Source organism: Pleurodeles waltl, chromosome 9 (genome assembly GCF_031143425.1).
Source record: "Pleurodeles waltl isolate 20211129_DDA chromosome 9, aPleWal1.hap1.20221129, whole genome shotgun sequence".
NCBI classification, from domain to species: domain Eukaryota; kingdom Metazoa; phylum Chordata; class Amphibia; order Caudata; family Salamandridae; genus Pleurodeles; species Pleurodeles waltl.
In genome coordinates this window covers 515,109,110-515,136,742 of record NC_090448.1, presented here as the reverse complement: position 1 = coordinate 515,136,742, position 27,633 = coordinate 515,109,110, and the positions used below count along the sequence as shown (strand labels likewise).

Here is a 27,633-nt window from a genome sequence, read left to right as displayed (position 1 = left end):
CGAATCACGTCCTGTGATTCGTCGTGGCGGTGTTCTGTTGGCGGTGTGGTGTCGGCGGAGCTGCCCCCGTGGATCCCGCCCCCTCCCAGAGGATCGACGGACCAGGTAAGTCGATCGTCCGTTAGGGGAGGGCGTGGAGGGGTGTGTGTGTTCTGTGCGTGCATGGGGGTGTGCGTCTGAGTATGTAGAGGGGGTGTGTGAGTGCGCGTATGCTTGTGGGGGTGATGCGTGTTTGGGAATGAGTGCGTGTATGTCTGTAGGTATGTCTGTATGGATGTGTGCGTGTATGTGTGAATGTGGGTGTGCGTGTCTGTGTGTGTGGATGTTGCCATGTATGTTGGGGTGTGTGCGTGTGTGTGTTGGTGGTGCCTGCATGCGTGTCGGGTGTGTGTGTGAGTTATGTGGGGTTGGGGGTCGGGGTGGGGAGGGGGGTCCTGCCACCTTTGGGGGGTGGCAGGGGTGGTGGGGGGTGTAGGGGAGGGAGTCGGTTGGGGGTGGGGGTGGGGGTGTGGGAGACCCCTATCAGTGCCAGGGAAGGAATTCCCTGGCACTGATAGTGCTTACCGCCATGGATTTCATGGCGGTTCAAACCGCTGGAAATCCACGGCGGTAAGCCGGGTCCAAATACCACCGGCGGTATAGTGACGGCCGCCGGGCTGGAGACCAAGGTCTCCAGCCCGGCGGGCAGAACGGAGAACCGGTGGATGACCATGGCGGTAACCGCCATGGTCATAATCCCACAAGGTAAGACCGCCAGCCTGTTGGCGGTCTTACCGCCGGTTCTCCGCCTTCCGCCAGGGTTGTAATGACCCCCTTAATCAAATTATGTGATCCTATGCGAAAAAACTTTATGTACCATTGCTCTGTCTTGTACTGTGATCACAGGTTATGGGTCAGTGGTTAACTGTGAAAGAATGAGTGCCTGTGCCAGGGCATTGTCTCAGAAGCCAGTGGCCAGTGCACTTGAATGTCAGTGTGGTGCTTACCATAGTCCTAAATCGACCTAATGTCTCTAATTCAATACAAGACACCCCCTCCCCGTTTATCTCACTCTTGCAGGTTCCTGCTTTCTCCCTTTGTGACAGTTTTTCCATTCTTCTATTCCTCTGTCATTCTGTTTTATGTGTTTTTCCCTCTCTTGCTCTCGTATATGTCTGATGCACAAAATAAGTTCCAGTCCCCAGAAACGAGGGCCATGACCTCCACCGGCAGCCACCTGCTTGAAGTATTCATTGATGATGGCTCCATTTTTGTGCATGCTATGCCTGACATTTCAATAAATAATAATAAGTAAATCATTTTAACACTATGCGAAGCTCCTGACTTACGCTGGTGTGAGGATGTTCATGTGATCGGACGCACAACAGGTCTGTAGTGCTGATCATCGGTTTTGTCTGCTCTGTATGTAGCTGCTTCCTTTCACCGCAGTCCTGCCGTACTTATATTGCAACAGTACAGGTACTTATTAGAAGAGTTTTGGGTTGCGAGAAGGAATATCAATAGGTATGCTAGAATGCCATCTTTTCGAGGTGTAGAACCCCATGTCTTTTTTTGGCTCTGAATTGTAAGCCAAGATACAAAATCCTCCGCCTTTTCAACAGAGTCACCAAGAAAATCTCTTTCTAATTCTGAAACAAATTGCAAAGCTTCCTTTTCAGCAAATATTTCCTTTCCTATTATTTTTTCTGGGTCACTTTCATTTCTACATTTCAAGATGTCTGGATTCACTTGTACCAACATTGTTCCTAACCACTGTCGTTGGGCGGGCCACCTTTATACTGTGGTCAAAATATCGGCATAAAAAAATATCATCTACTTAATTGACTTTACCATTACATCACAAGGTAAGTTTAGGGATGTGAATTAAGAATTGTAAATATATATTTATCTTGACAAGCCAATGGTTGGAGAAGTGGTGGATGCAATAATATTGAAGGTCAACATTTTGACATTTGACATACAGCCCTGTCAGTTGTTTCTTGTGCGTTACTCTCATTTTTGTGTACAGTTGTCAAAGGTATTGGTGTCTCCAAAAACACAGCCTGGGGTTTTAGCGCATTGACTTCAATTTTGTGTATAAGCCACTCTCTGAAAAATCCTGAATAAACAAATGGCTGGTGTAGTGCATAGCAGCCATCCTCATATGCTAATATGGAACTCCCCAGAAAGTATGTAAATTAATGCTACATTTGAGTTTAACTACGGCTGACATTGATATTTGACACCGGAGGGCAATAGGTGCCATGCACTTCTCAGGCACCAACAATCAATACAGGTGGGAGTAAGGGTACTCATAGGATATTGTTATTATATTCTGTGTTTATTGACAGTTTTGTCATCTATTCCACAAGGACGTTATAGGGTAATGTTTTTTGTTATCATTACCTTATCTATTGAAGGAATTGGGTATTATTTGATGGACACATTTACTAAGTTCTTGATGTTGTTTTTACTGAAATAGAACCCGGTAAAGGAGCTAGGAAACACCATTAGGTAGGCTCCGCACTTCTATTCCTAGAGCATGGCGGATTTATTGGACTTCTAAATGATATTAACTTTGTTATCACACATGTAAATCTTCTAAGCCAAACAAAATATGTTTAAAGCACAAAAAATGCAAACCAGCAACTTTTGTGTCCATGGAAGGTCTTTGGAAAATCACAAAGAATTCAGGATGTGACATGTTCATCCTAATTAAACGTATAGTGCACATATGTCACATTTTTAATCCTGGCTTCAGAGCCCAGCTTCTTGTTAACCTAATGTGATCATCAAATAAAGTGCTTTAAGTAGACTACTAAGACAGGGGCTTTTGCGCCACCCACATTTTGATCTTCCTTCCCTGCCCTAAAAACTGCCCTGTCCTCCCCCCACCCTGAGCCTTAACACCAACCCTTAAAAAAAAAAAAAAAAAAAAAATGGCCCTTCCCCCCCCTGTCATTAAAACCCCGCCTGCCCCTGCCCCACTTGCCGGGCTGCTGCATTCTTCTCCCGACTCTGTGCCTGAACCACGCACATGCATGGTGCCTTAACCACACATTTTCGTGGTTCAGGCACATGAGTGGTTCAGGGCAAGCGTGATAACGCTTGCTTGGCTATGGTCTGTGTGGCTCTGGCTGCGTAGTAAAGGCTGTTTCCCATTTGAATGCTACCACTGACTGTTAGTAAGCTTATGTTCACTAACGTAGGACTGATACGTTATGATACAAGCCACTGATATCATATATCAGATGCCATAGCTTAATGTGCATATTTTGAAAGGTACGGCAAAAGCAGTAGGCCTGACTTAATTATTGTGAAAAGCATGTGTTAAAGCAAATAGGCCTCTAAGGGTAGATTGTTATAACACTGTGATCACTAGAGGTAGTTTGTTACATAGGATTGTACAAATTACCATAGTAGACACGTGTTACTTACCTTCTCTGTAGGAAGGTAGGAGTTTTGCAGTTTGGTAATCTTGGCTGGTCCTTTTAGGAGGAATTGTTTTGTTTTGCAAACTGTAGCTTTGTACCTAACTGTAGAATATGAATGTCTGCCAGATGTTTGCCTTTTGGGAAAGCTTATCACCTCTAGTAGGCTAGTGTTGGTTATTGAGAGAAGCCAGTGCCAAAAGCTGTAGGCCGAAGTGGTGCATTGTGAGACGTTATGTCCAATGCAGTAGATCAGAACTATTTATTATGAAAAGGTTTAAAGAAGGCTGTAACCTGACACATTTACTGTAAAAAAATATGTCAAAGTCAATAGTCCTTTAATGGTGGATTTTTAGTATTCAATGTTAAATCAAGCGTTTTTATGTTGATTTTCCCCTCTATCACGCCCTTGGGATAGTAGATTTGTTCTTTGAGAATCCTTGTAAAGGGCATTTACTAGAGATCATGTCTTGTTTTGAAAAATGTAACTTTGTAAATTTCTGAAATTTTATCACTGTACAACTGATGGTTGCTTAATTGATTATAGTAGCAGGTCAATAATAAAGGTTATAGACCTGGTTGGCTCATTGAGAAAAGTTATGTTAGATGCCATATTTTTGATCTTTTTATTAGTGTGACAAAAGAAATAGGTCTGATTTACTTATTGTCAAAAGAATATGTTAAAGCCAATAGGCCTTTAAGGGTCTGTTTGTAATCTGTGGTACTTCCTGGAGACACATTTTGGCCCATATTTATACTCTGTTTGTGCCGGATTTGCATCATTTTTTTTACGCAAATTTGGTGCAAACTTAACTCCATATTTATACTTTGGCGCTAGACCCGTACAGCGCCAAAGCTATGGAGTTTGAGTAAATTTTTGGACGTGAAAACCTACCTTGTGCTAATGACATGCAAGGTAGGCGTTCCCGTGCAAAAATGTTTCTAAGGCATGTGTGCCTTATTTATCCTCTGGCGTCAAAATGACGCACAGGAGGAGGCGGGCCTTAAAACATGGCGCCCAGCCGGATTTGCGCCGTTTTTTAACGCCTGGGTCAGGGCAGGCGTTAAGGGACCTGTGGGCTCATTTCCATGGTGGGAGACCATGGAAGCACTCCACTGGTGCCCTTCCCTGCACCCAGGAACACCCCCTGCCACCCTCACCCACCCCTGGAGGACACCCGTGGATGGGGCCCCATCCATGGTGAGTGCAGGTAAGTGTATATATCTTTTTTTTTAAGTGGCATAGGGGGGCCTACCTTGGGCCCCCCCTACATGCCACTGTGCCCAACGGCCATGCCCAGGGGACAGAAGTCCCCTGGGCATGGCCATAGGGCAGGGGGGCATGAGTCCTGTCTTTGCTAAGACAGGAGTAATTTCCATGGGGGTTGTGCATCAAAAAATGGCGCAAGGCAGGTTAGAGCCAATATTTTAGACTCTAACCTGACTTGCACCATTCTTTGGCGCACAACCCCTTCGCCTCCGCTGCCCGGTTACCGTAATTTGTTTTGACGCTAAACAGGCCGCAGCGCCGGCTAACGTCATTCCATAAATAAGGCGCCCGGCTTGCGCGTTGGAAAGGTGTTAGCCGGCGGTAAACTTTTTGACACAAATCTGCCCTGGCGCTGATTTACATGAAAAAGTATAAATATGGGCCTTTATTACATAGAATCTTCTATAATTGCACCATATACACAGGTTTGGATGTAGATCACAGGGGATAGAGCTGCACTGTCATAATCCTTGTTTTTCCCTATTAAGGGGTCATACTTATGACCGATGGTCCCACACAGCTCTGTTCATGAAGTTCCAAAAGTCACATACCTGGAAAATGCTAACCGGAGCATTGCAAAGAAGTACTAAGAGGGAGCGCTGTCCACTTGAAGGTTTGCTGAATTGGTATGCACCCACTAAATGCTGCCTGTGAAAATGCAGGAGATTACATTGAGGGAGTGATGCCACCCAATGGAGACTGGTTTAGCACGATTTCCTCTGTCACAATTCAGAACTCTATAAAGAAGTGATGAGGAACTACGCAGTGGCACAAATTTTATGTTTTACGTTTATAAGATTCACTGGATTCACTGGAGGACTGGGTTTGGTGTCTGGGACCAAGTATTATATGCTATTCCTCCAGAGGAAGAACTTAGGCAAAATAGTGGTCCATTTGTGAGGTCGAAACGTACCAGCTTGGGACTGAGAGGCACATTTTAATAATCACAGTGGTGATGGTCATTTGTATCACACAAAGAAGTTGATGAATTGATATATTGTAAGGACATTAAGCTGGAAAATCCTGAATTGTCTGTACATAAATTGTTGCAGCCCTAAATTCCTGCATATGTATTGACCTGAATGAAACTGCATTGAAATGACGGCTGCACTAAAGACATTTTTCTTATGGAGACAACAGGCCCTGTCACCATGACCTGCTAAGGAGAGGCCAAGTAGGATAAAAACAGTTGGGCTGTATACACAGTGAAGGACCACTGGATGGGAGTAAGAGTCCCAACCATGAATATATTCTACAGTTTTCACTCATGCATCCCACACTATTCACCCTGTTTTGCCTGCGGAAGGTGGGCCAAGTAGGATCAAGCTAGCTGGTGGCCACTCACATAAACACAAATATGCTCTCTGTCTCTCTCTCTCTCTCTCTCTTTCGCTCTCTTGCTTTCTTTCTTCCTCTCTCTCTCACACACACAAACACTCACCCACATGCACAGATATAGACAAATATGGATAAAGACACACCCAATGGGCTCCAAGTTGGCACTTCTTGTGCCATATAGCAACATTCGTAAAGCTTCTACTCCCAGCCTATTCTACAGAGTGGGGCTGACTGAGTGCACTCACAACCCATTTCCTGAACCTTTGTCCCCATAGGCTTGTCATAGTACCTGTTATGCGAGAGCTGATAAATAAGAAAGCCTGACGAATCATTAAGGATGAACCCTGGAGTTATCCATTGAGATATCTAATGTAATTCAACAGCATTTGCTTGTTTAAGGCAAAACCTGGGCTGCCAAACGCAGGCTCATCCAAGCCTGTCAGAGCCGACTAGAGTTTGGTTGTGCCTGTCCTCTTGGATTTGTTTCTCAAGTTTGGTTATCCAGTGTTTGCACTGCACACTGACACAGCAGCTCCTGGTTCGACAGTTTACTACTTAGACAGTGTTTACATAATATATTATTGTTGTTCCTCTATGTATTTTCAATTAAATGCTGCTTTGTTTCCTCATTATTTTGTTGTACTTTCCAGTGGTTATAAGAAGTACATTGTAAAATGTGTATCTTATTTTCGAATCTAGTCTCATGCAGCACGATATACACTATTATTTTGTAATATAAAATCAACAAAATTTTTATTTTATGGATAGTTTCCTGTCTTTAATCTGAAAGAAACTAAATATGGAGATTTGATAGCAAAAGACTGGTGTAACAGACGCACCATCAGACGGACGATAGACCCTTTGAAGATGTATTTATATCGTCAGTGTAAGGAAGAGGATTTAGATAGACCAGTGATGAGACATGAACCAGGATTTTGTATATTTACTATCTGTAAAATACATAAAATTAGACAACATAAGTTGTGAAAACTTGTATACATTATATCAATCAAATATAGAGTATCCCTCCCTTAATAATAACATTGTTCGGTTGGAAGATTTTTAAAAAAAAAATCAGATTAGCCTCAGCACATTCATGTTTCTTTATTTTGTACATATTTCCATGAATGGATTTGTATTATTTTTGACAGGTTTGTGACCAAAGGTTTGGAATCAACCTCCCGCACAAGTTCCGGATTCACAACTACAAAGTACCAACATTCTGCGATCACTGCGGTTCGCTACTTTGGGGAATAGTAAAACAAGGGCATCAGTGCAAAAGTAAGTCTTCTACCAATCATTTTAACTATACGTATATATCTGTTTGATACACCACCATTCTCCGTACATCAATTTCAACAATAACCTTTTGCATTTCCAATAAATATACATGTGCCAACCAGTGTCTGCCCAAAATATGTGTGACATAGCTGTAAGTCTGCATGGCAGGCATTAAACTTCCATTGCTTACAGTAGTGAACATTTCGTTTTAAGGATACTCCTTATAATAGAATACTAACACTGATTAATGAAAATAGTAAAAAAACGTACTCCTGTGTTTGCAATTAATTTTCAACTTTGAAACTCTCAAAGAATTACAGTGGTACTATTCAGTGACTGTGACTGCCATACCATATAGTAAACTTGTTATTCATCAAGAGGTATACCATGTTGGAAACCTCTTCATCAAAAGGCATACCATACCATGAAGGAAAATTCCTAGGTTTCCTGCCTGGTATGCCTCTTGACAAATATGTGACTTCAGAGGATACCATCTCCACCAACACCATGAAGCTGTAGTTCCCTAAAGTCAGGAAACCTTAAACTAGGGTGTCAAGTTAGTATTCACATTGACACTTACATTCATCACACTCACAGACCTACCATGAGAAATGGAGATAGGGATCCCTATAAACCCTGATGAATGCATCTGACAAGTATTGGCAAGGTTACGGGCAGAAACATGTTGGCTTATGATGGATAGTTGGTCTTCGTCCATTCGATTGTTGTTTTAGGCATACCTAAGGTACCCACTAATAAAATTATTATCCTGGGTTTACCTTTATGTCTTTTTAGTGTATCTTGATCCTGTCTTGTCTAGTTAGTTTTCATCTAAGAACTCAATCTTATTTGAGGTTGAGTCTGCCCTGGTAGTACCAATCAAACAGAGTGGGAGGAGGTCACCGATGATGAAACATACCACAAGTAGTGGGATAGGCCTTGTAATCCAATCTAATTAGCCCTTTTTGGATTAGGATAGTTACTGGGACCATAACTGCAATGTTAGGAGTTACTCTCAGTATGGACCAAAATTGCCCTAATACCACAGGCCATCACACTTATTTGTGGTTACTTGTTCCTTTATGGGGCTTCTCCATCATTCCCCACACCACCATTGACAGTCTACTTTGCTTCATCTGCTTCCTGCCTCTCACTCAGTCCACTTACCTGGTAATGCTCTATGAGAGACAGAGCTGTGCAGAATTGTCAGTGGAAAAGGAGAATATTACCACTAGCTCTGTGGCTAATAGTCAGTCCTCCCCAACTTCCACACCCCACCTATTTGCGAGCCAGCCTGGAGCAACATAGCAGGACTCTCAATAGGTCATGATGGAGAAGTAGGAATATTGTTGTCCACCATTTCACATCTAGCACCACCGTTAATACTGTTGCACCTAGAGGGACAGGATGGGGGGGACAGAAGGGAGACAATGAATGGTAAAAGGAATACTCACTGTAAAAGGAGTAGATGGTGGAAGATAATTCTACGAGTTTACTACTGAAAGCAAAGTTGTATGTGGAATGTGAAGTCATAGGTTTGAATTTTTATATACAATTACCTTTGCATTGTGTAATCTTGAGGTTGATACAGTGAACATCATTCTCTTAGGTAATGTAATATTGATTTAATCTGAAATAAAGCTTCATTTTTTGGTGTGGCTTGTTCTCATCTCATATCCAAGCTTAATTTGATGATATATGTTACTTGCTAGTGTGACAAGAACACTAACAATTAAGTGTCCTGTAGAATCCAAAGGGCATAGGTTTGAAACACTGAAACGGGTCACCAGTCAGCACCACTCACACTCACCTTTGGAGTAATAAATAAACTAATTAACCACATAGAAAAAAATCATTAGGGCGAAAGCATCACTGATATATGCAGTGTACACCAAGTCAAACACTGCTGCCATCTCCAAACCATTCTTTTTTTGTCTCACTTCAGAGGAGTCCAACATCAGGAGACACTTCTAAAAATGTTTATAAAAAAAAGAAATATATACTTTGAATTTAATAATACAGGCCAACATTTCATAAGTGAAAAGTGGGATATTTTTTTATTTTTTTATTGGGAGTATGTATTTTCCCTATTGATTTATATGAAGTAGAGGCAATTTCGGGTGGAAGCTATTTTTTGCTTAAAGACCCAGGAGTTTCCTGCATCATTTGGGTCTTTTGGCATGTATGTTCTAGAATGTTGAGAGCTCAATTGAAAATGATTGCATGGTTCTGGGTTTATACTGGCTGGTATAAGCCTTCTTCTCAAACATTCAAACTTCTGTCTTTCTGTTTCTCCCTTTTTTAATTAAAAACATTCTACCCTCAGTGGGTGGAATGCTCTAACAGCCTTTTAGCCTTTCCGCCTCAGCTATACTGATACTTAAAGTCCCTCATTGTCATTATGACTCTGGTTCAGGGCCTTTAACAACTGTTATAGCCCTCAGGGGTGGACCATCAGGCAATAATACATCTTTTTAAAATAAATATGAAATGTTTGGAAATTTATAAAAAAGAATTTCTTTTGCTTCACTTTCTGAGATAAAAATGTTAAAAATGTCAAAAAGAAGGATGTTAATAAAGTTGTCTTTTCTGATTGTACCTTACAATTTGACATTATACGCAAAGGCACTTTTACTAGAGCACTGACTCCAAACACCAGATGTCCATGTTTGTCAGTCCCTCTATTAGGCACATGAAAATGAAACCATATTATGGCTACTATAAAAATCCAGAGTGCATTAAAATTAACAAACATTGTGTGCAGCAGCATTGCAAGGATGCCATGGGCCCTAGCTAGTGCAAGGAAGGAAAATGCCCCCTTTACTGCTGTTTGGGTAGTAAAATATAGCCGTTATAAGGGTTCAATGGACCCTTGTGCACTGGCCCTGCTGCAACAATGGTACTATGCCCCTCTTTTTCAGACAGTGCTAATGCGTATAAATTTCACACTTCAGGGAGAACATTTGCATGATCATCAACCACCAGTAACTGACAAAAGAAACTGCCATTCGCATGTGCATTCAAAATGTTATGCCAGAGAACTACATCTCTTTGGAGGAGACCTAAGTCCAAACTATTCATTTATTTAAATGTTTAAGTGTCATTTGATATTGTTCTTGGTAAGATGTTTTAACACTGCATGATATGAGATCTCAGTGTGGGTGCACGGAAAGTTAATGCTCACAGAAAAGTATGTTGAGCCCCATTTTACAGTTATTTTATCAAGCCAGTGGCAAAATGTATATCTAGTTCAACAGGTAGTTTGTCTTGGCCAATTAGAATCATACCGATTATCAAATACCTTTAGAGGACAGAGCACTGTCTCTAAGCCAGGTTAGAAGAGCCCACAGCAGTTTCATAGTCAGTAACCACCAGCATCAGTCAAAAGGAATTGGGATGGTCATCAACCACCAGTGACTGACAAAAGAAACTGCCATACGCATGTGCATTTAAAAAAGTTATGCCAGAGAACTACACCTCTGGAGAGAAGACGTAAGTCCAAACTCTTCATTTCTTTAAATGTTTAAGTGTCATTTTATATTGTTCATGGTAATATGTTTTAACACTGCATGATGAGAGATCTCAGTGTGGGTGCCCAAAAATGTAATGCTCGCAGAAAAGTATGTTAAGCCCCTTTTAACAGATATTTTATCAAGCCAGTGGCAAAATGTATATCTAGTTCTACAGGTAGTTTGTCTTGGCCAATTAGAATTATACCAATTACCATATACCTTTAGAGGGCAGAGCACTGTCTCTGGGCCTGGTTAGAAGAGCCCACAGCAATTTCAGAGTCAGTAACCACCAGCATCAGCTAAAAGAAATTGGGGGTGATCATGGCAAAAAGGATGACTTTTCTACAATGCCCTCCCACCAATATGTTTTAGCATTTAATCTTGAATTGCACATGTATTCTAACCATGCAAATCTTTTCTCTATTTCATCTCCTGCTATTAAACACATTAGTGGTGCTCTTCCCATATTGCCCATTCATCTCCAATACCCTACTAAGAAAATCTTATCAGACTCTTCAATACTACAAAGGTTGTTTTTATCTTCCTATCCTCTTAAGTTACACTTCTTTAGCTATCCAATTTAACCTGGGCCTTCCTCTAAGTTTTTACATTCCATCTTTAATTCTTCCAGAAATTCCACCAAAGCTATCTTCAATTTAGTACTTCACACCTTTCTTTGTACTTCACTTAAACTTAGGCCCATATTTATACTTTTTTAGTATAAATATGGGCCTTAGTGTTGTTCTTGTAATATATTTATTGTTGTTTTGCATGCCTGACATAAGTCCCCTATTTCTCCGTTTCTGATGTAAAATGCAATGTTGTAGTTGTGATATAAAGCACCCATGTACTGTACAATACAAGAACGTCAAGTAAAACTATTAAATAAATTAAATAAATTACCTTCCATTTTCTTGTCGCGTTCAGCTTTCCCAAATCTGATTTTTTGTTTGTATAGTTGCCATCAGTGTTCCGTTGTGGCAATTTTGCCTTAATAAACTGGTATTCCACAAGAATATTGTGTACTAAATACTTGATATATAAAACATTGAAGCCTCATAAATCAAGAGCAGGTGGAAAGTGTCAACAGCAGTGACAGTGGATTGTGGATGTATGGTGTGAGGGGGAGAGGGTCACGGGTCCAGGGCACACTTGTGCCTGTCGAGGGGGAGCTCTCTTTGCTCCTCCTAGTCTCCTACAGGGGGCAAGTGGGTGTGGGCTTTCCTACTGCCATAACCCCTGCCCTGCATCAGTGTAAGGGCCTGTGTCTCCTGGCCTGTAATTATCAGGTCTGGAGTTTATGGTCACAGTTTTAATTGTGACGTGGGATATTTCACTCAGAGTTATTGCTGCAGGTGAAATTCCTCAACTCATAAAGAGAGCCCTACAGTGACTAGAATTTTTTTTCCCCGGGTTAGATGATGGTGAGTGGCAACCACCAGATTTTGGAAACATATTCTAGCAGCATTCTAAATTTCCATGCAACTATTGTTACAGCTGCAAAGAATGGCCAGTTCTCTGCCTGTCACAATTATGAGTTAGACAACAAAGAAACACAAACTCTTCAGAGATGCCTCTAAATTCCTAAATTTATAAATCCTAAATATTTTAGGAAAATCAGGTTTCAAAGATTTGCAGCATTTTGCTAGGAGTATTGAAAATGGCTCAACAACTCATCCCAACTGGAAAACTGGTGTGTTGTTCTTTTTGGAGTCATCTGATTCTTTCATCACACCTAATATAAGGAGGCAGAGAATGAATAATTGAAGTGGTCACTCTCTACATCAGGCTAGAAACCACTTAATTCTCTGGAGATACAGAATGGGTTTAGATGTAGGGCCCTTTTTTAAATATCTTCAACTCAGAAGCTATTGGGAAAATGATAAAAGGCACGTCAGGACCCAAGATTTCATGTAAGTGTTTATAATACCTCTATGCAGATTATAGCTATCAAGAAAGAATGCTAACATATGCTCCCATGTGGTTATAAAACATGAAAAAATCAAGGCTAGATTGGTCAATGATTTGGGTTAGCACCTCTTGAATGTTGAATGGAAGAGGTTGAATGAGGAAATGTCTGCTTTCCCCCCCCCCGGCGAAATAGTTTCTCTGCAAGATACTTTAGTTAGTCCCCAAGATTTCACAAAGCCAAAGGGACTTGGGTCCAAGTGCTCTGGAATTATGTTGGACTAGAGGATTTCTGGCAGGAAATCCTTTGAGGCTCAGCAGGGTGATATGAAGAAACTCCCCAAATTCTCAAGTATCTCAGAAGTGTGATCTTCTTTGGGTCTCTTGTAGCCATACCGATGATTGGTCACAAGTGGAAATCCATAGATTTGCCTAATCTGGGTACCTAGTGGTCAAGACTTGTTGCAGCAATGAACTGAATAAATTCAACTTGCTTTGGGGGGTACGGGGGACAATTGTGATATAAATGGTAGGCAGAATGAATATGTCTCCACATGCCCTTTTTTCTTCTGTTCATCCCTTTTTTGTCTTTTTTTCTTTCTCTTCTTGCTCCATTGTTATCGAAATGTGCCATAATGATTTACTGCATGAACCTTAGCTCAAACATTATGATTAATAATTGTATGTTTTAAGGATTGACAACTGTTATGGAGGTGATGTAGCAGAAATGTTAGTACTATCCCTCATGCCACAGTGATCATCTATACGTGACAGTTTATGCATTATGTAGATCAAAGCACTAATACTTTGAATGAAGAGTGATGAACAAAGGATATAGTTAACATGAGACCCTCTGGAATGAAATTGCACATAAAGTAATTAATTACATACATTCAGAAATGGGGAGCTATAGCTAAGTGGGAAGTAGATGGCAAAGAAAAGATCAGAAGAAAGGAAAGCAATGCCAAATGTGACTCCGACAGAAGCAAATCAAGCCAAGGACAATGTAAAAATGCTCCCCATGAGAGAAATACCAGGTGGAGGTTATGTTCATGTACCCTGGAGTAGGAATGATAGGTTGTCATTCACAAACGATTACCCAAGTCTGAAAGAGAAGAAGCCTGTGGAATGGTACAAGCAGACGGAAAGATTCATGAAACTTTCAAAATGCCTGTGGGAGGATTTGAATATGTTGTTTGACATTGTGGTTCAGAGTGATTTGTGGATTGAATGTAAAGTCAGTGTTGATCGGCCAGACCGTGAACCCCCAAGAGACCCTGTAACGTGCACCATCTGAAGAAGTAATGAAAAGATATTACAAGGTAATTGAGTTCTTGAAAAACAGGGTGTCTCCAAAAAACATTTATTAGCAGAGGATTGACGGGACAGCTCAGGAGTCGAAGCAGTCGGATTATGCCTATTATGAGAGGTTGTTGCAGGCTTTCAAACATTTCAGGGACACAGAGACAAGAAAAGCCAAAGATATGGGTCATTTTGTGTTCAGATTTCTACAGGTACTAAAATCAAATATAAGTGAAATGATTCAGCAGCATTTGATTTGTTGGCAGAACAGACTGATTGATGAGATCCTGAAGTATTCAAAATACTGCAGTGATGAATTGGAATTGAAGCTGAAAAAGTTGAAAGAGAAGGTTATGGTCATGCAAATGAAAGCTGCACCGAAAGTTAGTCAAAGCTCGCAAATGATGATGAACACTGGTGGTATGCAAGGAGTGCAACAGCAGGGAACTAATGTCTTTCAGCCTAGTGGCAGAGAGTGTGCTGTTTAACTATATCAAAGTGGAGGTGTTGTTGAGGTGTTGTTGATGACAAGGCTTTGAAGAGAACTAATCTGTGTCATGCGTGCGTAAATTTGTGCCACTGATGAAGGGAGTGCCCCTTTCATAAGGTGAATAATCAGGTACAGAATACTGGGGTTGCTCAAGTACAAGACAATAATCAGATTAAAATTCAGAGATATCAAACACCCCGAGTGCAAAATGCAAATATGTACCAAGGGCAGCAGATGTAGATACCACAAGCCCCGATGACACAACAGCAAATGGTTGTGCCCCAACAGAATTTGAATTAAATTGCAAATGCAATCATAAATCAGTTAGCATCATAGTTTCCCTTAATAGACCTGAGTGATGGAGAGGTTTCAGAAATACTTCAGGCAGACATCTCAGATGAGGATTGCATGCTAGGAGCATCCTTATAAGCAGATCAACGTGGGCCCTATGTAAATGCTGATGTACTGAGTCTCTATGTGTCATTCCTGGTTAACACTGGGGCTCCACGCTCCACTGTCAGGACAGCAGAGCACCAAACTTTCCCCTTTCAGGAAGGAGAGTCCACGTTGTAGGAGTTGCACATAAACAATTAACCATCCCCATAACAGAATCTGTCTCTGTAAGAATAGGTTCATTTGAAGATGAGCACCAATTTGTGGTCTGTGATTGAAGTCATGTAAGTTTGCATGGACGGGACCTGCTGTGTAAGCCAAATTGTTCTATTAGCTACACACCCTGAGGAATTGCAATCCAGACAAATGAGAAGGATGTGCCCTGTAAAACTGTGAAGCAGTACCCTAGTGTCACATTGTATCCAATGCTGACATGTAATGAATTGCCAGAAGATTTAAAAGACACCTGAAGTATGGGAATTTTTAGGAAAGGAACTAGGACTCAACAAATGAGTTGAGCCTATAAGAATAACAGTGAAACCAAATGCAGTGTATCCAAAAACTCATCCATATAACGTGACACCCGAGACAATTTCTAGAATAACTCACCGGATAAGTTGTCTAATTGAATAGGGTATCCTGAAGGAGATTATGTGAAGTCCATGTAACTCCCCCATTCTAGGACTGCGAAACCCCAACAGAAAGTACTGCATAGTTTAGGACCTCAGAAGAATCAATGAGATTGCCATTCCATGTTGTCCTGTGGTACTGAATCCTGTAGTGATTTTGCTTCAAATCCCATGAGAAGCAGAATGGTTCACTGGGATTGATTTGTGCCAAGCCTTTTTCTCCATACCACTGCATGGGGAAACTCAATTCCTCTTCGCTTTCAAATTCGACATTCATGGTTTGGCATGGTGCTGAGTTCCACACGGGTATACTGAGAGTCCATAGATTTTTTATCACTTCCTGAAAAAGAATGTGGAGTCACTTAAAGTGCCCTATTATTCAGTGGTGGTGTTGTATATTGATGACCTACTTGTGGCATCATCAAACACTTGAGAAGCATGCAGGAGAGATACAATTGATCCTTTGAATCATTTAGGATAAAATGGACATAATATTTCCCCAGCCAAACTGCAATATCGCAAGAAAGAAGTCTTGTACCTAGGTCACCACATTAAGAAAGGTATGCGGTAAGTGTCACAGGAAAGAGTCTCAGCAACCATGAAAATGAATCCCCCTACCACTCAGAAATACGTCTGAATGTTCTTGGGAATAGTTGGCTACTGTTGTCAGTGGATTCCAAACTTTTTCTCTTTGACCAAACCTTTACAGAGGCTGACACACAAGGATGTATCTGATTCGGTACCATTAGATGACAACTGCCTACGAACCTTCACAGAGCTGAGAGAAAGTTTATGTTGCACCCCAGCTCTGGGAATGTCTGGTTATAACAAATATTTTTATTTGTTTTGTTGGAAGAGGGATAGATGAGCTCTCTCAGGTTTGAGAGAGCTGCATGGAAATGTGAACAAACAAGTCACATATTTTTCTGCCACAATAGACACTGTGCCTTCTGCGCTGCCCGTTTTTTTGAAGGCAGACGCAGCTTTGAGCATCAGCATCGAATAGTGTGAAGGCATTGTTATGTCTCACCCTCAGAATGTTTAATTCCCCACTCTGTGGAAATAATGTTAAACTGAACCAAGACACCGTATTGCACCAGTGCACGCTTGACCCATTATGAGCAGAACATTCTCGCCTCTCTAAACGTTAATCTCAAGAGATGTACATCCTTGAATTCTGCTACTCTGTTACCTAACCCTGATGATAATGGCAATGATTGTGTGGATGAGGTTGAGCATGCTGTCTCAATGTGACTGATTGTGCACCAAACCAAGACCTCACATTCAAGACATTCCCCTAACTGAAAATGACTATGTCATGTTTGTTGATGGCTCCTGTTTAAGAGAGAAAAATGGTACCCTCAGAGCTGGTTATGCAGTTTTCAAAGTCTCAAGTGTGATTGAAGCCTCCTGGCTTCAAGGGGTCTTTTTTGCCCAGGTAGCAGAATTGGTTGCTCTTACCAGAGCATACTGTGTTTCTGGACAGCTCAAAGTGACAGTCTTCACTGATAGTGTGGTTTTGGTGTTGGTCATGATTTCAGACAGTTTTGGTCCCAGAAAGGCCTCATGACCGCCTCTAGATCACCTATACAAAACAGAGATAAAGTATATAGTTTGTTGAATGCATTACAGCTGCTTGCAAAAATTGCTGTTGTCAAGTGTGCCACTCATAAGAAATGTACTGATTATGTACCTTTAGGTAATACATATGCTGATGAGGTGGCAAGATATTACACCCTAAGCTGTACTTAGTGGAGAGTGGAGCAATGATACAAATGATGAGACAAGCCGAAAATTCCTGTTAATTGCTGTTGATACCTGGGAGAAAGTTAAAAGATTGCAGGAAGAAGTGACAGTAGGGGAGCAGCAAAGTTGGGTTAGAGCAGGATGTGCCAAGAGAAATGAGCATGATATTTGGGTTTCCAGTGATGGAAGAGTAGTGTTGCCCAATAGCTTGTTTTCACCCATGGGTAGACACTATCATGGACAGGCACAAATAGGTAGAGATGCAGTGACCAGAACCTTCAGACAGACATGGCTTAACCCCAGATTCAGGACCTTATTATGACTTTGGCGGACGGAAAAGCCCGTCCGCCGAAGTCCCGATGGGTAGGTTGCCGCCAGTGTGCAGCCTCCCCGCCAGGCCCATTACTCAGTTTCCGCTTACTGGCCCAGTGGGAAAGGCCTACAGCATTGCCTCCGGTTCGTAATAGAGTTGGTGGCAATGCTGTAGTGCGTAGGGTGCACCAGCACACGTCGCAATGTTCACTGTCCAAGTGCATGGCCCACCCAGATACCCTCCACCCCGTCTCCACCAACCTTTTCATGGTGGTGTTACTGCCATGAAATCAATGGCGGAGAAGGGGGTCGTAATACCCAGGCCGACTGTGGCGCTACTGCTGCGGTCATAATATGGCACTTGGACCGCCACATTGGCAGGGAACCAACCGCGACCCTTGCAGTCACTATACCGCTAGCGTCCTAATCAAGCCCTCAGAGTGATGGCCAAAGCCATGAACCAAAGTTGTGTCATCCAGCAGATGAATGTAGGAAAATGCACAGTTGTTACGCTGAGTCACATAAGTAGATCAGGAGGACCGTTCAACAGGATGCAGTTGGTTTTCATAGAGTTGCCTGTGTGCAATGGACTGTTATAGGTCTTGGCCAGTGTATGCATCTTGCCTCATTGAGTTGAAGCCTACCAGACCAGGAGAAATGACAGTCTCAAAGTAGCTAAGCTGTTACTTATGGAGCTGATACCAAGATTTGGATTCACGACTTCTCTGGAGTCAGACCGAGTAACCCCTTCAACAGTGAGGTTGTGAAACTATTATGCGCAGCATTACAAGTTGCCGCTACAGACCTGAGGCTTCTGGAGGTGTTGAGCAAGTAAATGGTACTCTGAAGGCTAAACTGTCAATAGTATGTGCATTGACCACTTTCAAATGGCCAGACACATTGCCGGATGTCTCAATTAGTATGCAGAGTATGGCAGACTAGGTTGTCCCCTCATGAAATTATCAGGGGGAGAGCCATGAGATTGCGAGCAGTGCCTGTGAATGCGCTTATGAACATTACTGAAGACTTTTTTGCTGGATTATGGCAAAGGACTGGCTGACATGGTTTGTTCTTTGTCTCATCAGGTCGGAAGAGCTACAGTACAGCCGCAGCAGGGGCTTTGCCATGATCTATGTCCAGGTCACTGGGTCATGGTAGAAAAGCATGTAGTTAAAACATGCTCAGAGCCACGTTGGAAAGGCCCCCATCAAATAGTTTTGTTAACCACCACAGCTGTGAAATGTGCTGGTCTCCCTAACTGGGTACACACGAGCCACACTCGCAAAGTTCCAGGTCCCCTAGATGATACTGCACTTGTTCCTGAAGGCTCAGTTACAGTGAATGAGAGGCATCAGTTAAGTCAAGCTGTCGGGGCTGGACAAGTGGTTGCTACAACACAAGTACGGTCTGAGGAGGATCTAAGCGAGTCAACAATAGTGGTTGGTACAGAAGGGATGAGATAGAATCAGTTTACTCATGGAAGCTTAGATGCTGATGAAGGATCAGTTTCTGTAGATAAAAGAGCTGTACAAGGAGACAGTTGGCCAAGTGAGCAAACAGTGCTCGCTGTACAAGTGCTTCCGACTATTGAGGAGACTGAAGAGTCAAGACAAAGTGACAGTGATGCTCAGGGTTGAGTAAATAAATAGAAGATCAAAGAGAAATAGGGTACCAAGCCGAAAATACTCAACACCTAAATAGACATATTTTGCTGCAAATGACTGGGAGAAAGAGTGTGCAACCTTTTGTTTTAACAATTCAAATCCAGTATAATATTCTTGAGTTTGAAATTGCGGTGGAGTTGAACTCTGAAATCTTATTTCCGCTTGATGAACAAAGACATAACGTTTTGGAAATCATTATTTGTGATTATAGCTATGCGTTTATTAGAGACATTTTAACTTTTAGTAGAAACTTCTTAAACATTTGCAAGTAGAGAAAACTCTTGCTGCAATTTCTAGAAGATCAATGAACTTTTGTGAATTATTTGAATTTTATTGAAGATACTATTTTTGATATTTGCTTTTCTCACAAATAAAAAGGACTGAAAAGAGACTTTGATACATAAAAGTTGCTTTGCATTTTTGATTTAAAAAAAAAAAAAAAAAAGATTTTTGGTCTGAAATAAGAGAACTCCTGGAGTTGAACAGAAATAGAGGTAGTAAGTGTAAATACATAAGGCCTACTGTAAGGTCCATATTTAGTTCAGTCAAAGAAGCCTCTCCTACTCCTAACCAATCAATGTTGCTAATTCAAGGAAATCAGCAGTGGGGTACCTCTGGGTTAAGAAGACTATCAGCAAAATTAGATGTAGTAATTTCTGAAGGTAATGCAGCCATTAGATGTGTCTTTGAAGATTTGACAACAACTTTGAAGGATATGTCCAAACAAAAGGCTCAAGAATATGCAGCACAAAAGCATCAAGAGATACAAATGAACAATTGCTTCCAAACATTTGGATGTTCTGTTGAAAAGTTGGCTGCAGCCACTTCAGCTCTATGTTGGAGAACTCCTATCATGCAGGTGGTGATATAGTAAGGAGTCTAGACAAAACAGTAAACTCTTTAGAGGGAATGCACACTGTGAATGCAGAAATTAGGACAGAAAGGTCAGTATGAGAAACTGAGGAGGGTTTAAGTGTGAGCAGTATTTCTATGCATGAGACTGCAATGTCAAGACTCAGTAGAAGCCAGAGTGGATAAGGACAAGGAAGGGCAAACACAGTATTGCACTGAGGGACCAATTACTAGACATCAAAGTTGCAACAAGAAATGCAGATAGTTTACAAAAGCTATTTTATTATTTTTGAAAAAGGTTATTTCCTAATCCAGATTAATATGTTGAAAATTGCACCATTCTTCAACTTCAATCTTGTCTGTGAATAAGCAGAAAATCTGTACATTTTGTTTGCTCATTCTTTGAGATTGTGTATGCGATGAGTATCTTAAGAATAGATGTTATTAACATCCATGCGCACATGTCCATCTGCATCTCTAGCAGCATCATGTCTTGGGTGTGGTATTGGAAAAGGGTTTTCAGCATTATCTACTTCTGACTTATAACTTGCAGGATCCATTGGAAGACTCTTTCCGATGGCTAAATTATGCAACATGGCACAGTTTGCTTTGATTTTACAGAAGATTGCTAGATCATATACTAGGGCGCCCCCACTTTTGTGCAGACATTGTAATCTGCCTGCAACAGGCCAAATGTGTGATTTATAATGTTTCTTGTTTGCTTGTGAGCTCTTCATCTAAGTGTCTGTGGTTTAAAGTATGGAGCTATTATTCCTGTTTGGAATGAACTGTCACCTGAAGTGTAAAGGACATGTTTGAGTTATATGAAAAATACACACAACTAAACACAAAAACATAAAGGTCAGATAAAACAAATTGCCTAACAACCATTCATCTCCAAAGTCTCCTCCTGCGAATCACTCATACACTTCACCCATTGCTCAGTTTGAGCCAGTCGTTGCTGGTGGGGCCACCGACAATCATTTTTGGGGATCAGTATTTTTCCTCATCTTGAGAGCACGAGAGGGAAAAACAAGCACAGGGGAAAGAAGGAGGAAGAGAAAGATGGAAAAAACATTGCAATAAGAGAAAGCAGTACCCTGCAAGAGTGAGATAAAGGGGGCAGGCAGTGACTGACTGTGGCTTAAATTTAAAGAGCCCTGAAGTAGTTTTAAGGTTTATGAAGCTTTGGTATTGTGCACTGACATTTAATAGCACTGGCACTGGCTTCTGAGCAGTGATTTCAGCACCGGCGGCACTCATTATTTCACAAATTAGGCACTGTCTAAGGATGTATGCATCATGAGTGCTCCCTGGATATTGAGCTACTAGTTCTATGATCAGCCTTGTAGCATTTCAAACTACTTGTATATTTTGGGATTATTGACCCTATTCCAATACATGCACTCTGTTTCAGATGGTGGACATATTAGAACATGGGTACCTTCCAGACATCCAATTATTTGCGGAAAATGAATTATGCCATATCACTGGATTTTTGTACTTTCAATCTCCAGAGGGGTAGTTGGAAAAGCAATATGAGAATTAATTCTTGCCACTATTGCATCTAAAAAAATTCCTCAAAACCTGTGGTAAGATACTTTGTGATATCCCTCCTCCAACTCATTGGTTAAAGGTGTAAATTACATAAAATTGAATGTAGGTGGGAATTGTTTCAAGACGTTGTGTAGGCCTGCATAGTACAGTGTCACAGTGGCCACTTTCTCAGGGTCTGTACGATACTCTTAAGGCCCACCTCAAGGCACCCCAACTCAGTTGCTGTAATAGCGCTGAGGATAAGAGTGACCAGGATGAGGGTAAGGGTGTGGGAGGGGAACAGCAGGGAAGGAGATCTGAGAGAAAATATGGTTAATGTACATGGATATCTATGTAAACATAGATCTGATTTAATAATAAGCTTAGCCTTCATAAGCTCCTTTTTATGTTGAGCATAACACCGTGCAAGCGCTGCTTTTCCGGCATGTTGGTATATGTCTGGGCTTTTAACCACACCCACATCATGCCCATCACTACCACTTGTTTGTGGGCTTGCCCTTCAAAAATCCTTTGTTATCATTGGTAAATGCCTTACATTTGTCCCTCCTTGGGACAGTTTTGTAACTGCCTTGGCCATCGACCCTGTTACATGTTAATTGCACTTTTGCAGAAACGTTTGACTGCGAGCGAACTTCTTTTTCCTTTTGTGTGTCTGTTCACGCTGATGCTCATGGCGGCCGTGACACTTTGAATCAGCTCACTTATGTAAAACAGTTTATTACTTTTGATTTTCAGTTTATGTAGCAAGAAATGTCCGGTTAGATGTTTACAACTCTAATAGCTCTAAATCGAGCAAATGCGAGACCCATTGCATTACAAATGCTTGTTTACTGTGTTGAAGCAGTGACGCACGTTATTGACCAGATATGATAAGGGCTCACACCTAGGAGCTTCACACATGGTACCAATGATACGGTTATCTACACTGTAATACACTCAGGTGAAGCTCTTTCGCCTCTGTAATGCGAAACTCTCTGATTTCACCCCAACTAACTTTTACATTGAGTGCAACTAAAAGTATACTTTATTTGCTAAAGTTATACCGTAAGGACAAAAAGGTAGTCCACATCAATAACTGTAATAATTATAAACTTGCTTTTACTAATTTCATAGTATTTATATTCTATTTCCATTTAGATTTTTGTAGGTTCCATCAAACAACGATCTGTAAAGTTACTGTGGCAGGGTAGAGGCTTGAAGCATAGTAAACCACTGCACTCTAGTAGTATCAAATTATTCTAAAGAGCAAACCGCTTCCCCACGAAAATTTTAAACTGCCATGCATCAGATACAAATCTAACAATAGCACGGATATTTTTGATTGTATGTGTAATGAACGTGATCATTAGGGAATATCTTTTATGGCCAACAATAGAATTGAAAGAGGAAGATGACATTTTACTGGCTTATTTCAAATTCGTGAACTATGACATTGGAGGAAAAGGAAACCACAAGAAAAAGATGAAGAACTTCAGCGCAGACAAAAGCCACAATACCTTTATGCAGGGTACCACACGCAGAACACTAAGATAAAACACTATCTCTTTCTTTATTCGATGCCTGTCTCTTGCATGAAACCTCCTATCCCCCAAGGACTGGCAGCACAAGAGTAAAGGCACGCAGACAATGAGGTTGAAGCATCCCCAGAACTATGTTGATTGCGCAAACAACACATTTTTACACCGGAAACCATTTAAACTGTCCCTGCACCTGTTTGAAGAGCCTTGGTTGTACTCGATATGTCAGAAGCTTAACGCCTAGGTCTATGCTAGGGTCTATGTCACGTACGGTCTCGTCTTTTGACGTCTTGTGAAGCATTGCATGTCACCTGTAGCTGTATCCTCAAGGTACCGAAAAAGAACAAAGAGAGAACTGATAATTGCCTTGGTGCTAGAAAAAACAGTAACCAACCCGCACAAGGATTGGGTCTTTTGGTGAGAGCCATTGTCCATGAATGCTGACAAACAGGGTCGGACTGGGACAGAATATAGCCCCGGGCACCAAAATAAAAGTGGCCTTTATCAGTCAATCAGATAGCTGAAAAAAGGGGCCCACGTTTGCAAATCAGGGCACTTTTGATTGTAAAGGAAACCTGTATAGGTGTTTTGCAAGGTATGGGAGACTGCATGCATCTGTGCTTGCTAAAACCATGTTTGTAGTAATATCTGAGAAATTACCAGAAAAAACTGACCCACCATTCCCTAAAACAGGCACACAAACATCCAAAACACCAGCCCACATTCTGACCTGTCAGAGCAGCCCTTTTGGCACTATCAATTGCCCTATAGACCAGTACCACCCTGTAGACGAGGAGAAAACCGCACAGCACCAACAGAGTAGAAAACTTGAAATAGAGAAGCCAATAGCTGGCCTTGGGCATCTCATCACTAGTAGCGGGATTAAATAAGATGTGATCAAATGAGAGCTAGTGTTTGAGTCTTTGCTAGCGATGTGCTTGGTTGAAGAGCAGGGTTTTTAAGACCTGAAAAATCTATTTTTAAACAACTTGGTATGTCAGACCTGGACAGCTGCTTACCATTATAAAAGGACTCAGACACATGTTATGTTGATTTAGTAACAATGTATTGTCCAACATTGATTTTTCATGACTATTAGGAAAGCTTTATTGTTAATGATTGCATTGAATTATGGTTATTGATACAGGTGATATAATGATGGGGTTTTGAGCATGTGGCTATTGGTCTTTCTATATGGTAAACTGTTGACAGAGCCTGTAGGCCTGTTTTATGTGAATTGTTACTTCCCTATATTGTGATTATTAACTGATGCAGATGGGGGTGTACTGTGACTTAGGGGATCCTGACCCAATAGGTGTCAAATGTGATTTCAGAATGTCACCAAAGGAGTCCCCAGGGCCTGAAAATGCTCAGAGGAGAGGGGTTGTCTTCCTCCTACCCTTATTAATTTTTATGCCACAGCCCCCCGGCCCCTGGCCCACCCAGGCTTTTTATTTTTTTAATGTGCATTTGAGGCCATGCTGATTAATTTTGAAATCTAACTGCAGATTTGTAGATCCTGCACAAATTTGCGGTGTAACTTTAAAAAAAATATATATATTTTTAAACAATTTGTCAGGCAAGAAACTGTCCCTAAGCCCTAAAATAGCTGTTTATATGATTTAGAGCCTCAAGGATGGCTAAGCACTTTAAAAGGTGAGAGTGATGCTGGGTACACACTCCCTATTCTTTAATGTTTTTCCGTTCCTGCAGGACTCTCGGCTGGAGCCAGTGTGTCCCTTGTGGTCCTGTGGGACTCTTGGAGAAGCACAGGAGCCCTGCTATCTTACTTGAGAGTCCTGTGGAATGTCTGCAACCAGAAAAAAATACTATTTTAAAATTTGGCCCCAGGTGAAGTCCCGGCATCCTAAAATGGCTGGCACAATATTTCTTCTCATCTTACGGCCAGGCAATCCGAGTGTGAGCTTTCTTGGGAGTGAGATGGCTGAGGGGAAAAGAGGGCTTCTCTGCCAATCAGATTGGTCTATTATTTGAAGTTGCATTCTCATGTAACATGCAAACATCCAGATATACATTCATTTTGAACCTTTATTTTTCAAAAACTACAGAACAGATTTACACCAAATCTTAAAATGCATGTGTTAGACCTGGCAGCCTTAGGGTGGTCTTCACCCCAGCTTTTTTCTTGCCTCCCTCCATTTTCTGGCCTCGTTAGTGCTGCCTTTAGGTCTCTCTGTACTTTACCGCTGCTAACCAGTGCTAAAATGCTTGTGGTCGCTCCCCTAAAACATGATACCATTGGTTCATACCCAACTGGCATGTTTAATTTTATAAGTATATTCAGAATTGTAGTGCCACCAAGTGACCTGTGTTCATTTGATTACAGGGCGACATTTAGGAATAGCACGTTCGAGTTCTACCGGACGAGTGTAAGTGACTGCAGACATTATAACTGACAGTTTCAGATTATAGGAGTCTATTCAGTTTGTAAGAGGAGAAGTATATATCCATTTGGTCCTGAAGAAGTGTCACGGGATCCGGTTGGACCATAGAGACGCAAAACATGTTGACCCTTTTCCAGGGACGGTCTGGTAGTCCCTTACCTCCCTTTTCCTAATAATTGTGGTAGAGAGTGACTGATCATTATCTCTATTTCACTCTCCTGATTGTTTTTGAACCTTGGCCATCACCCTCCATGGATTAATAAAATTGTTACCCTTAGGTTTGGGTCTTGAGCCAATTTTAGCTTTTATTGTGTCTCTCCTTTTTTCCTTTTCTTCCAAACTCATTCTTGGGGTCTTGGCGTCATCGAGAAAAGATCTCCGGCAAAGAGGGGGGTTCCTGTCAGACATTGCAGCGCCGGTCTGAGGAGGAGCATATCCGATGATGAAGAATGACACCCAGTTGGGTGTGTGAGGACTCTTGCTCCTAAAATTAGGACTCCCCTGTGTTCTTTCGCCTGTTACTTTCTTTTGGAACAGTGTATCATGATTTTTGTTGTATGTTTAATCTACCTTTAAGTCCCTAGTAAAGTGCACTTCATGTGCCCAGGGCCTGTAAATTAAATCCTGTCCATAATTTTATATTGTGGTGTTGCTATATACATCCTAAGTAGCTGGTGTATACCCAGACGTGGGCCCCTTGCTTGCTGCACAACTGGATTCAAGTTAGCCAGGCTGATGATGGGTGATACCCCGAAGCCAGTCCCAGGATGCTTGTTTCCGGTCCTGGGAGGACCTAACTTGGCAGTTCGGGCTGGACTGTTCCCAGGGGGAGCAAGGTCAAGAATGATTTGCATATGACTGAGTCCAACCTGGGGTGATGTGGCGAGCAAAATAATAATGGATCAAACCCAGATCTGTGACAGGGTGTGAGCGTTTGAAAAGTTTCAACACTCCATTCATCATTTTATTTTGTGGTGTTGCTATAAGTACTGGACCTCTGACACCACAAACTCATTATTCTTTTGGACCTGTGGATACTCTGCCAGGAAGAAGGACTGCTGCGCTGGCATGAGGACTGCTACTCTGCTGGACTCCTGCTTTGCTGAGCTGGCCAGCTGCCTGCTTCCCTCTTATCTGGGAGTGAAAAGGACTGGACCTGCATCTCTACAACCAAGAACCAAACGGACTACAATAGCTTGTTGGCTTGCCTGCTGTTTTCTGAAGTCTCAGAGATACAATAGACTTCAAACTCACCTGCTACAGCTCCAGGACCTGTCTTCAAACAGCTTCTGGTCCCCAGAAGGCGCCTCTCCATTCCTGGGACCTTGGAAGTGGTTTTTGGCTCCTGAAATAAAGCTTTTGGGCTCTATATGGCCGCAAACAGGCCAGCTCGCACCGAAACCATGCTTCTCACACGAAGAATCAGCGTGAGCTAGCACAAATTTGCACAGCAAGTATTGCCGCTTGCAGCCGCGAGGCTCCAGCCCACCCATCCTCATCACCCGCCGACTCTTTCCACCCACGGACTACCACCAGCAATGCGGTGTGGTGAACGGGACTCTTAGCTCAATTCTGAGAGGGTAAAACTTCAGCTGGACATTTCTGGGATTGGATCTAACCCCCACTTCTTTGCAGTCGGCATGAACTTTTGGATTAACCCCGGTCTAACGCGACTTGATATGCCCGGTTGGCGCTAAGCACTATATTGAATTTTAATCTTTAAAAAGTCATATCTCAACTTCTACTTATTGGATTTTTGTTGTTTTGGTCTTGTTTACCTCATAAAAAAAATCTCTTACTTCTAACCAGGTTTGGTGTCTTTTTGTATGGTGTTTTCACTGCTTTACTGTTTGTAGTGTTGCACAAATGCTTTACACATGCCTCTTAAGTTAAACATGACTGCTCTGTGCCAAGCTACCAGACGGTGAGAACAGGTTAATTTATGGTGTGTAACGGACTTACCCTGACTAGGATTGTGGGTCCTGCCTGGACAGGGTGAAAACCTGTGTCAACCAGAAACCTCATTTCTAAAGGCAAGCTTTATGGA

The 27,633-nt window shown here is 41.8% G+C and overlaps 1 protein-coding gene across 1 annotated transcript in view; it reads left to right on the top strand.

The window, feature by feature from the left end:
* Positions 1 to 27,633, top strand: part of PRKCH (protein kinase C eta) — a 656,855-nt gene that overhangs the window by 364,428 nt on the left and 264,794 nt on the right. Inside the window, exon 6 of the mRNA XM_069207402.1 lies at positions 7,170 to 7,299. Coding sequence (XP_069063503.1) covers positions 7,170 to 7,299 — 130 coding nt within the window. The remainder of the gene's footprint in view (positions 1 to 7,169; positions 7,300 to 27,633) is intronic.